We start from the raw sequence: 13,378 nt of genomic DNA on the forward strand, positions 1-13,378 counted from the left end.
TTATTTATAATTTTCATTCTTTCAAGAACCTTTTACCAAGCACATGTAAAAACACCACATTATACGTGATATCGACTCCACTGTATCAATATCTCTGAATTACACTCGTTTATACTTCCGAAAATTCTATAGATATATTCACACTAGATACCAATTAAGTAGACTGGAAGGTTTCCTTTAACCCCAATAAAATCTGATTTATTTTCCTTCTAGGTATCTCAATACACGTTGGTTATCACCAGTGAACGAGTGCAAGCAAATATATGATCATTCCCCACAATACGGAAACAAGTAATAAAAAAATCAAACAAAAATCCTAAAAGTCCCCGCCACTTTTTAACTAACCTTAAGTTACAATCTTCACCTTGATGAATCAAGTTTTGGTTTAGCTACGTGTAGCTCGTTAAATGGTTCCTTCAATTTACTATCGCTTGTCTACTCGGTGATACGTGCCCACCATCACCGTATAGTGAAACAGTTCGTCGTTCTATGAGCCAATTCGCTGTCTGCTGCAAGCTAATGGTCTTGAAAATACAACTACCAACACGTGTTCGAGGCTTTCCCTTCTCGATACACACACGCACAATACCCAAACCACCTCAATAAAAACGACAAGCAAGCCAATTACCTCTGGGCGCATCGCGACCACTCAACATACAATGCAGACGGGATATCGGTCACACCGATTCCACAAAACTCAGCACCTAACAAATCAATCTCTCAATTAAATAAGGCTCTCGCTGGACTCATCCCAACAAATTTTACGAACGAAACTGTTCCCACAACTATAATCGACAAAATTCCGTGCACTCTCCCAAGACTTAGGTGTCAACTGAGTAGCCTCACTACACCACGCAGTGAAACGCTAGAAGATCAGACCTGATATACACCACTACCCCCACGTGGTCGGTGAGAGGTCTATCCGGGAACTAACTGACCCTTTTTGTTGCACAATAGGAACCATTTAAAACGAACAAACACGCAACGCCACACCAACTTCTAACAATTAATGTAATAATTTTCGATGCTGTCGATTCTTCGCAATAGCTGCCGGCTGCTGCGCGTCGCTCAGGCGGTAACTCTGGACGCAGCGAGGGCGATATGGTATATTGCTGCAGTCGCTCATAATCACCACCTGTTATTCCGTAGACGCTCTCATATCATCTAGAACACAATTTGATTTTGGTTTTACCACATCATACACTTATATTATCGTGACCACCAGGTGTTATCATTGATTTATCACGCAGGACGCTCAGCACCAGTAAGGGCGAACGTACCCCGTGCGTTTTGACACAGCACAGCCCCACACCATTACAGAGCCTCCACCAGCTTGAACACTCCACTGCTGACGTGCAGGGTCGACAGATTCATGAGGTACACGTCCATCCGCTCGATACAATTTGAAACGAGACTCGTCCGAGCACGCAACGTGTTTCCAGTCATCAACAGTCGAATGTCAGTGTTGACGGGCCCACGCGAGTCGTAAACCTTTATGGCGTGCACTCATCAAGGGAACACGAGTGGGCCTTCATCGCCGAAAGCCCATATCGATGATGTTTCGTTGAATGGTTCACACGCTGACACTTGTCGATGGCCCAGCACGGAAACCTGGAGCAATTTGCTGAAAGGGTTGCACTTTTGTCAGGTTGAACGATTATCTTGAGTCGTTGTTGGTCCCATTCTTGCAGGATCTTTTTCTGACCTCGTCAATGTGGGAGATCTGATGTTTTACAGGATTCCTGATATTGATGGTAAACTCGTGAAATAGTTGTATGGGAAGATTCCCACTTCAATTCTACCTCGGAGATACTGTGTCCCATCACTCGTGCGCCGACTATAATACCACGTTCGAACTCAATTAAATCTTGATAACGTACCATTGAAGCAGGAAGAACCGATCTAACAATTCCGCCAGACACTTGTTGCCTTATATAGGTGTTTCCGACCGCAGCGCCATACTCTGCCTACTCCCTTGAGTACACTCATTGCCACTTCATCTACCCCTGAGAATTTTTTAACCTACACATTACTCTTCTGACTGCCTAATTATCACCTTGGTATAAACAGCAATGAGTTTGCTGAGCAGCTTCTGGCTTGCAGTATGTATGACTCTGAAAGGTTTTACTGTAGTTTTGTTTGCAATGATGCAAAGTAACTGTTCATGAAACTGACCAGTTTCCACAAGTTACAGATTAACATTCCTCTATTTTTTATTTGGAACTCATTTCTGATTTTTCCTTCCCTGTCTCGTTTCTTACAACTATCACAACAGGTTCGCTTACATTGTACGAACTACCTAAGATTCTTTCATTCAAGGATTTATTTTCCGCTAGCAATGCTTTCCTGTACATTCTTTTTTATTTGTATGATGTTATTTAAACTCTGGTTCTGTGATTGCTTTGCAGAAAGGTAAGCTAATTAAAAGTTTGGGAGGATTTCATAATTTTCATGGAGCGAAGTCGATGTTCACAACTGAAAGGTGTTAATTGTGTTCAGATTGTACTGTGGGCAGGCCAGTCCGTTTCGGGAATGTTATTTTCCACAGACCATTGCCTCACAGATGCTGCTTTAAGGAATGTTGCATTGTCACGCTGATATAGTCATCGCCTCTGAACTGTTTCTCTACTGCACGCACTACACATGCTCCCGCCATGCGTGGTAGCCGCGCGGTCTAGCCGCTTTGCCACGGTTCGCTCTGCTGCCCCTGTCAAAGGTTCGAGTCCTCCCTTGGGCATGGTTATACATATTTGTTATCCTTAGCGTAAGTTAGTTTAAGTTAGGCTAAGTAGTGTGTAAGCTGATGACCTCAGCAATTTGGTCCCATAGGACCTTACTACAGGTTTCCAAATTTTTGCTGTGCGGAGTGGCCATGTGGTTAGAGGCGCCACGTCACGGATTCCGCAGCCCACCAGAAGTTCGAGTCCTCCACAGTCATGGGTGTGTGTGTTGTTCTTAGCGTAACTTAGTCTAAGTAGTGTGTAAGTCTAGCAAGGCAAAGGCCTTGCCGCAGTGGATACACCGTTTCCCATGAGATCACCGCAGTTAAGCGCTGTCGGGCGGGGTCGGCAGCTGGATGGGTGACCATCCAAGCCGCTATGCGCTGTTGCCATTTTTTGGGGTGCACAAAGCCTCATGACGCCAATTGAGGAGCTACTCGACCGAATAGTAGCAGCTTCGGTCAAGAATACCATCTTACGACCAGGAGAGCGGTGTGCTGACCCCACGTCCCTCCTATCCGCATCCTCCATCGATGATGACACGGCGGTCGGATGGTCCCGATAGGCCACTCGCGACCTGAAGACGGAGTAAGTCTAGGGACCAATGACCTCAGCTGCTTGGTCCCTTGAGGATGCACCCTCCCCCCCACCCCCGCCCCCACCACACACACAATGCTGCCATATGTGTGCATTTCCTTCCGCATTAGGCTATTGTTAAGCACAATGAGGGGACCATTGTCTGATCACGAAAATCGCCATAATGCCGTAACATCACTGCCTCCAACTGTACTGTATGCTATATGTGATGACAGGTATCGTTCTCCAGGCATTCATCAAACCCAAACCCATTCATCGGATTGTCACAGAGCATTTGTGGTTTGTCAATAAAAGCATTCGTTTCCTGTCATCCTTTGACTAGTGGCGTCACTCTCTGCACGATGTCAAGCATCACTCACTGTAGCATTGTGGAATATAATGTGTGGCTTATGAGGACCATTCACCACATTCTTTTTAACTCATTTTACACAATCGTTTTGCTAGGTGGACTGCTGGTCTATAGTACACGACTGGCCATTAAAATTGCTACACCACGAAGATGACGTGCTACAGAGGCGAAATTTAACCCACAGGAAGAAGACGCTGTGATATGCAAATGATTAGCTTTTCAGAGCATTCACAGAAGGTTGGCACCGGTGCCGACACCTACAACGTGCTCACATGAGGAAAGTTTCCAAACGATTTCTCATACACAAACAGCAGTTGACCGGCGTTGCCTGGTGAAACGTTCTTGTGATGCCTCGTGTAAGGAGGACAAATGCATACCATCACGTTTCCGACTTTGATAAAGGTCGGGTTTATCGTTTCGCGACATTGCTGCTCGCGTTGGTCGAGATCCAATGATTGTTAGCAGAATATGGAATCGGTGGTTTCAGGAGGGTAATACGGAACACCGTGATGGATCCCAATGGCCTCGTATCACTAGCAGTCGAGATGACAGGCATCTTATCCGCATGGCAGTAACGGATCGTGCACCCATGTCACGATCCCTGAGTCAACAGATGGAGACATTTGCAAGACAACAACCATCTGCACGAACAGTTCGACGACGTTTGCAGCAGCATGCACTATCAGCTCGGAGACCATGGCTGTGGTTACCCTCGACGCTGCATCACAGGCAAGAGCGCCTGCGATGGTGTACTCAGCGACAAAGCTGGGTGCACGAATGGCAAAACGTCATTCTTTCAGACGAATCCAGGTTCTGTTTACAGCATCATGATGGTCGCATTCGGGTTTGGTGACATCGCGGTGAACGCACATTGGAATCGTGTTTTCGTCGTCGCCATACTGGCGTATCACCCGGCGTGATGGTATGGGGTGTCATTGGTTACACGCCTCGGTCACCTCTTGTTCGCATTGACGGCACTTTGAACAGTGGACGTTACATTTCAGATGTGTTACGACCCGTGGCTCTACCCTTCATTCGATCCCTGCGAAACCCTACATTTCAGCAGGATAATGCACGACCGCATGTTGCAGGTCCTGTACTGGCTAGGTCGGCCTGTGTGGCTGTGCAGTTCTAGGTGCTTCAGTTTGGAACTACATGACCGCTACGGTCGCAGGCTCGAATCCTGCCTCAGGCATGGATGTGCGTGATGTCCTTAGGTTAGTTAGGTTTAAGTAGTTCTAAATTCTAGGGAACTGATGACCACAGATGTTAAGTCCCATAGTGCTCAGAGCCATTTGAACCATTTTTGTACTGGCCTTTCTGGATACACAAAATGTTCGACTGCTGCCCTGGCCAGCACATTCTCCAGTACGCTCATCAATTGAAAGCGTCTGGTCAATGGTGGCCGAGCAACTGGCTCGTCACAATACGCCAGTCACTACTCTTGATGAACTGTTGTATTGTGTTGTAGCTGCATGGGCAGCTGTACCTGTACACACCATCCGAGCTCTGTTTGACTAAATGACCAGGCGTATCAAGGCCGTTATTACGGCCAGAGGTGGTTGTTCTGGGTACTGATTTCTCAGGATCTCTATACCCAAATTACGTGAAAATCTAATCACATGTCAGTTCTAGTATGATATATTTGTCCAATGAATACCCGTTTATCATCTGCATTTCTTCTTGGTGTGGCAATTTTAATGGCCAGTAGTGTACTTTTGAGCTTATAACAACGATTTCATGCGATTTCTTACAACCGCCCAACACGGTGGTCGACGATCCCTGTCCACCAGTACATGAGGGTTGTCTGGTATTGCTTTAACTGTGGTTGTTCCTTCACGTTTCCACTTAGCTATAGCATTGCCAACAGTCGGCTTGGACAGCTTTATAAGAGTCGAAATGTTCCTAATGGATTTGTAGTTAATATTACATGGGCTAGTTAGTCCATATTCGAAATTACTGAGCTCTCCTGACCAACCCATTCTGCTGTAACTGTTTCTCTGCTGACAGCACAGTACTTCCCACTTCATTTTATACTGGCGGATCCTCCTCTCACGACGTCTAATTGTCAATTCCACGTTACTTAAGAGTGCCTCGATAACTTTGATCAGATAGCGTATGTATCAGCGAGCAATTCGTGCTGTTGAACACTGGCAACCACTGAGTGGGAGATCTTCAATACTGCGCGTCTTACGATAGTGCCTGAATTTTCGAATGGCGTCACACCATGTGCGCCAATTCGGTGGGCAATGTACAATGCTCTGAACCCTGCTTGCTGTAAAGTGACAAAGGGGGTATGGACTAATAACCAGCCCAGCTAGCCGCACGGCTAACGCACTTTTTCTCGAGTGGGATGGCGTGCCGGTCCCTGGCACGAATTCGCCCGGGAGATTCATGTTGAAGTCCAGTGCGCCGGCCAGCCTGTGGATGGTTTTTAAGGAGGTTTTCCATCTATCTCGGTGAATGTGGACTGGTTCCCCTTATTCCGCCTTCAGTTACACTGAGTTGGCAATTGCCATGTAAACACCATTTCCACATACGTGTACACCATAATTATTTTACGACGGTCACTCCAAAAGAAATGCACACTATTTTTTTAAAAATCCATCTTTTATTCTACATGTTTGAAAGTTTTACAGTGTATAGATACATCCTTTAGGAACAATATTTTCATTTCTCCACATTATTTCCACCCCACTCAACTGCCTTACACCATCTTGGAGCCAGCACCTGTATACCCGCACGGTACAATTCTGGACCAGCTTGTTGGAGCCACTGATTGGCAGCGTGCACAAGGGAGTCATCATCTTCAAACCTTGTTCCACGAAGAGAGTCTTTCAATTTCCCAAAGAGACGATAGTCACATGGAGCCAGGTCAGGACTGTAAGGTGCGTGTTTCAGTGTTGTCCATCCGAGTTCTGTGATCTCTTCCATAGTTTTTTGACTGACATAGGCCGTGAATTGTCGTGCAACAGCAAAACATCCTGCTTTTGCCGATGTGGTCGTACAAGACTCAGTCGAGCTTGAAGTTTTTCAGTGTCGTCACATAGGCATCAGAATTTATGGTGGTTCCACGTGGCACGATGTCCAATCGGGAAACACCATAGCCATAACTTTTCCAGCAGAGGGTGTGGTTTTGAATTTTTTTTCTTGGGTGAATTTGCATGATACCGCTCCATTAATAGCCTCTTTGTCTCTGGTGAAAAATTAGGGAGCCATGTTTCATCACCTGTCATAATTCTTCCAAGAAATTCATCTCCACCATTCTTGTACTGTTCCAAAAGTTTGCTGCATACCGTTTTTCTTGTTTCTTTGTGAGCCACTGTCTACATCCTGGGAACCCACCTGGCACAAACCTTTTTTAACGCTAACACTTTCAGTATTCTGCAAACACTTCCTTCCCCTATCCCAAATAGCGTGACAATTTGTTCACTGTGATGCGTCTGTCAGCAGTCACCAATTCGTTAACTCTCTGCACATTGTATGGAGCGTGTGCAGTACGAGGACTGCCACTCCAAGGACAATCCTCAATATTGCCATGCCCGCTTTCATCACGTAACTGGCTTGCTCACCGACTAACTGTACTGCGATCGACGGCAGCATCTCCATACACATTTTTCAATCTCTTGTGGATGTTTCCCACTGTCCTGTTTTCACAGCACAGGAATTCTATGATAGCACATTGCTTCTGACGAACGTCAAGTGTAGCAGCCATCTTTAAGACATGCTGTGACGGCGCCACTCACGGGAACGGGTTGAACTAAGTTTGAAAACAAGCGGGAAGGATGTATCTACACACTGTAAAACTTTCACACATGAAAAATGAAAACTGTATTTTTACAAAAATAGTGTGCCTTTCTTTTGGAGTGACCCTCGTACCATGCAAACATTTGGGGTTACACTTGTCTGGTATGAGACAATCCCAGGGGGGCCCACTGGGGATCGAACTGCACAATAACCCTGGGTTCGGTGAGGGGCGGCGGTGGGGTGAGTGGACTGCTGTATCCTGTTGTGGGGTTGTGAACCACTCAGGGCTACGGCGGGATGAAGCCTCTCCGTCGTTTCTAGATCCCCGGTTTAATACAATACAATACAGTGGGCTAATAAGCCTGAAATGTGCACAAACCATATTCTCCCATTACTGAGCAAATTTAGGTTGTGTGCTTTATTTATTGTTTTTCACTTGTTGCAGAGAAGACCAGTAGGCAAAGGCTAAGCGAGTCTCAGGTCCTCCGTAAGAATGGAACAAGGTTACGAATCCTCTGACAGTGGAGTGTATGACATAGTGGACATCGCATTCCCATTTGATTACCCCCGCCAGCCCGGCAAGGATTACAGTGGCGGAGGTCCTCACCAAGAAGCGGGTGCCGGACATTCAGGATTCGTTCCCCATGGCATGTAAGTACCGAAGCTTGGTTCATACTTTATTCATTCACAGGTCAGTTTACAATCATTCTCAGGTCAGTTTCCAATGAGAAATATCAGATTAACACAACAATAAAACATAATTAAAATTTAACAAACATTCGAGCACATAAATTCGTAAATTTACTGATTTTTTAAAAATAACATTATGCGATTTGTTCAGATCTCATCACAAAACACTGCATGTTTTACACTTGCTGCTGACACTACACACACACACACACACACACACACACACACACACACACAGCCGGTCGAAGTGGCCGTGCGGTTAAAGGCGCTGCAGTCTGGAACCGCGAGTCCGCTACGGTCGCAGGTTCGAATCCTGCCTCGGGCATGGATGTTTGTGATGTCCTTAGGTTAGTTAGGTTTAACTAGTTCTAAGTTCTAGGGGACTAATGACCTCAGCAGTTGAGTCCCATAGTGCTCAGAGCCATTTGAACCACACACACACAAACACACACACACACACACACACATCTATCTTTTCGCCTGACTGGAGGATCATGGTGATATTCTTGCCTCTCCATCGCATTCGTGGCACGTTCCCATTTGTCTGTCTGGAAAACTGAGTCTTCATCTCTCCAAAATGAAGATGGTGTGTCCAGGCAGTTGAAAGGAGAACAACATTTTCTGTCACAGGTCTTGGGCATACAGTTTTCCATTAACATACATTGTGTTCTGAAAGTGTGCTGTAGGTTGATTGGTATGGTTTAAATTTAAAGTTATTATCAGCTCCAAAATTTGTTATTGTTGTAGTGTTGTAGGCTGCGTCATTCAAGATCGTCTTTGCGTTTCTGAACATCTTTACTACTTGAGAGAAATTTTAACTGTTTCTAACATGCTGGTTCTGGCTACCTATTCGATTTTGTTAAAATGCACCATTTGTTCAGGCTAGATAGCACCTATAATATCCTTTGCCCGTGGCCAAGTTCGACTGAAAATGGGAATCGGTACAAAAATCTTGGTGTCAGACTGTAACACACCAAACTGTCACAATTATTTTCTTACTGATACTGCGAGTTTTACGCTCATTTATTCTGCTCATACATATTTGACATAATAAGAGATAAATACAGAAATACAGAACTGGGGAGGAGCTTTACAAACACTGGTTAGAGACTAAGCGTATTAGATTGCAAAGAAAATAGTCTGATAAATTGTCGTGTTCCAATGCACAGACAATTAAAAAAATTCAGACTATATCCAAGCAGTCTGCTATGAACAGTTAAGTGTGGGATATTTTTTAAATACAGTTGTTGTAGTTGTTAAATGCTTCATTTACTGTGCAACTGTCGTATTTATTAGATGATTTGTGCCACCACCATGTGTAGCCTTTCTTCTTCGAATTAGAAATGAGGTTCTTATACTTTCACGTCATCTTGTATGCTGTTATTGTTGTTATGGTCTTCAGTACTAAAAATGGCTTGATGCAGCTCTTCATACTACCCTATCCTGTGCAAGCCTCTTCATCTCTTAGCACGTGTTTGACTTCTGTTCATGGGTACACTCCAGACAAATACTTTCGGAAAAGACTTCCCATAACTTAAATCTATATTCTATGGTGACAAATTTCTTTTCTTCGGAAACGTTTTTCTTGCCACTTCCAGTCTACATTTTATACCCTCTGGTACTTCTGCCATCATAAGTTATTCTGCTGCCCAAATAGCAAAACTCATCTACTAGTTTAAGTGTCTCGTTCCCTAACCTAAATCCCCCAGCATCACATGATTTAATTCTATTACATTCAATTAACTTTGTTTTACTTCTGTTGATGTTCATCTCATATCTTCCTTTCAAGCTGCTGTCCGTTCCGTTCAACTGCTCTTCCATATCCTTTCCTTTCTCTGACAGAATTGCTATGTCATCGACAAATCTCAAATTTTTTGTTTCTTCTTCCAAATTTTTCTTTGTTTTCCTTTAATGCTGGCTCAATATACAGACTGAATAACATCGGGTGTAGGCTACAACCCTGTCTCACTCTCTTATCAACCACTGCTTACATTTCATACCCCTCAGCTCTTTTAACTGCCGCCTGGTTTCTGTACAACCTGTAAATAGCCTTTTGCTCCCTGTATTTTAACCATGCAATCTAATGAATTTCAAAGAGTGTGTTCTAGTCAACACTGTCAAAAACTTTCTCCGAATCTACAAATGCAATAAACGTTGGTATAACTTTCTTTAACATATCTTCTAAGATAAGTCGTAGGGTCACTATTGCCTCGAGTGTTCCTACGTTTCCCTGGGATCTAAATTGATTGTCTCTGAGGTCGGCTTCAACAATTTGTGTTAGTATTTTGCAAATATTCCGTCTGCTACTGCTATACCATAACCTTAAAGTTGGATGCAGATCATAAAATGGAACTATATTGTTAAAGCAATTATGGGATAAAGCAACAGAGCAGTGTTACCCTCTGAAAGGAATTTTGTTGTGATGACCGCGATGTACCTAACGGAGGTGGCTTATCATAAGTGAAAGTTAGAATTACGTAAATATTTAAACAGAAACAAACAATAATTTACCTATCCACAGCGTCCAAATGATAATAAAAACGATCGCCAGCCTAATTTGGCATAAGAATGAGTAACATTCTTGTTCAAGGAACTGAAAATAAATAACTTCAATGGGCAAACACAGCCTATACTTTGTCACATGAGAGTGCAATGAACTCTGGCACCTGCATACAGTATGTTAACGTTAAGGTTGGAGCTGACAGAGCAGAACAAACTATTTGCATAACAGGTAACAAAACACACTATTACCTTGAGGACTTAGTCAAACTGAATGATCTCAATAAAGTTACTATTAATATTCACAGTAGAATTGCAAATTAGACATAGGTTAAATATTGCTTTTCAAACAAATCCCTATTGGACATGAAATATGAGTATGGTTCACAGCAAAATTAGTTATTGTGCACAGATTAAGTCACTCACTACTAAACACCTTTCTACTAAGAATGAAAATTAAATGGAGTTCACTAACAAATTACATCTCAGTGTCTTTTGAATAAAGAAGTTACTATTTTCATAGATAGTGGTCTTTCTATTAATCATTATCTATCATGAGCACAATAGACAAACTGTGGATCCTGTTACACCATTAATATGCACTTCTGATACACGAGAGAGACAAGCACTTAGCAAACATGAATATATAACTTTCCACAAATGCAGTTCACGACTTTTACTGCAGTGAGACACAATATTGACAAATTTGTTAAAAAAAACTGACTCACCTTTTAAAATTTACAACAGGCAGCACTATGATCATTAACTAAGCAAAACTTTATAAGCCTCAGTTTTAAGAACTTTTAATTTTTAAAAGTAACTGCAAATTGTCTTTATTACTGCAGTCTTCTGCTTTCAAGTCAATGATTGAATAAGTGACTTTGAATCTCCACAAAACTTTAAATTGGACTGTTTCAATCGCTGGGAGGCTTTAAAAAAGCTACATTTACTACCTCCCACAATTTTACCCAATCCACAGTAAATCTGAATACTCCCTTCTTACCAAATATCAAACAACATTATTTAATTAACTGTTTGGCTTTGAGGCTTTTGTTTTTTCCACAACAAGGACACTCGGTAATGATATTTCAAATGGAGAGGAACCTGAGAGGTGTTGTGATAAGGAAAAAAATCAAGATAGGTACATAAATTCAGTTATAAATTACCTTATATTTGAGCACACTGAAACATCCAATGAGCAGATCCTTCACTGTACATTAGTATAGTTCTTCTGTTCCATTACAGTGATTGCGCAATGTGGTGGCGAGTGCATGTTGGTAGATGGATTTTCAGGTAGAATTGCTGTTGGCGATGATAGATACCAATTCCAGAATAGTTCCAGCTCTTTATCCATCCATCCGAGGCATTGGAAAGTGCCAGGAAGAGCCTCTCTCAGAACCAGCACAATACACAACTTTTACATAAGCAGTTGATAGTTTGGTAGCTCGTCCCCAACTGACTCTTAATCCACCTCTTCTACCTATGCCAACCACAATTTGCGCGCACTGCTATGTTCCGTTGCGGAGGGGAACCACACCATCTTTTACATACAAAATAACTAAAAGCCCTTAGTGAGGATCAGTCTTTACATAACAGCAACCAAACATATTAAATAACACAGAACCTTTGCACATACTGACATTTGTACAAAAAATTATTTAAACAAAATTACAATTATATACATTAATTTCTTTGCGTGTTTTTGGTACTTGCATTGTTTAATTCATAAATTTCGGGCGTATTATAGTATTTGAGAGTGTAGCATCGCGTTTTAGTACCTGAATAGTGTAAATACGCGTAGTCTCCTTCCGCCGCCAAGCAGTGTCAGCAGTGTGCAAGGAGCAGCATTACTGCATTTACTAGGCAATCTTGTGTTTTAATAACCATTTAAATTTTGTCGATTTGTTTGCGCTCTCTGTAGATTAGTTCAGACGTTCTTTGCAAAACAGTTTTTAGCATGGATAGGGACTGCAACTGCTGTGTTCGGATGCAGGCTGAGTTGGCATCCCTTCGCTCCCAGCTTCAGGCAGTGTTGGCTTCGGTCACAGAGCTTGAGGCTGTTGCCAATGGGCATCACTGTGAGGGTCTGGATGGGCGTTTGTCGGGGACGGCCAGCTCGTCCCACGCATCCCCTGATCGGACTAAGACTGTGGTTGCCCGGGATACTGCCCGCATTGAGGCTGATCCCTCACCTGTGGTAGAGTGGAAGGTCGTCTCAAGGTGTGGCAGGGGGCGAAAGACATTCCGGAGGGCTGAACGGAAAGCCTCTCCAGTTTGTCTGACGAACCGGTTTCAGGCTCTGTCTCAGGCTGATACTGATCTTCGGCCTGACATGGCTGCTTGTCCTGTTCCAGAGGTTGCCCCTCAGTCTGCAAGATCCGGGCAGTCGCAGAGGGTGGGCTTACTGGTAGTTGGGAGCTCCAACGTCAGGCGCGTAATGGGGCCCCTTAGGGAAATGGCAGCAAGAGAGGGGAAGAAAACCAATGTGCACTCCGTGTGCATACCGGGGGGAGTCATTCCAGATGTGGAAAGGGTCCTTCCGGATGCCATGAAGGGTACAGGGTGCACCCATCTGCCCATCTGCAGGTGGTCGCTCATGTCAGCACCAATGATGTGTGTCGCTATGGATTGGAGGAAATCCTCTCTGGCTACCGGCGGCTATCTGATTTGGTGAAGACTGCCAGTCTCGCTAGCGGGATGAAAGCAGAGCTCACCATCTGCAGCATCGTCGACAGGACTGACTGCGGACCTTTGGTACAGAGCCGAGTGGAGGGTC

General features: G+C 43.8%; 1 protein-coding gene across 2 annotated transcripts in view; it reads left to right on the forward strand.

Moving 5' to 3' along the window:
- Positions 1 to 13,378, forward strand: part of LOC126417061 (caspase-6-like) — a 193,710-nt gene that overhangs the window by 15,737 nt on the left and 164,595 nt on the right. Inside the window, exon 2 of one of the 2 annotated variants that reach the window (XM_050084957.1) lies at positions 7,859 to 8,064. In XM_050084957.1, coding sequence (XP_049940914.1) covers positions 7,907 to 8,064 — 158 coding nt within the window. In that variant the 5' untranslated portion in view covers positions 7,859 to 7,906. The remainder of the gene's footprint in view (positions 1 to 7,858; positions 8,065 to 13,378) is intronic. The other variant, XM_050084966.1, reaches the window with a different exon arrangement.

Source organism: Schistocerca serialis, chromosome 1 (genome assembly GCF_023864345.2).
Source record: "Schistocerca serialis cubense isolate TAMUIC-IGC-003099 chromosome 1, iqSchSeri2.2, whole genome shotgun sequence".
In the NCBI taxonomy this organism is placed as follows: Eukaryota; Metazoa; Arthropoda; class Insecta; order Orthoptera; family Acrididae; genus Schistocerca; species Schistocerca serialis.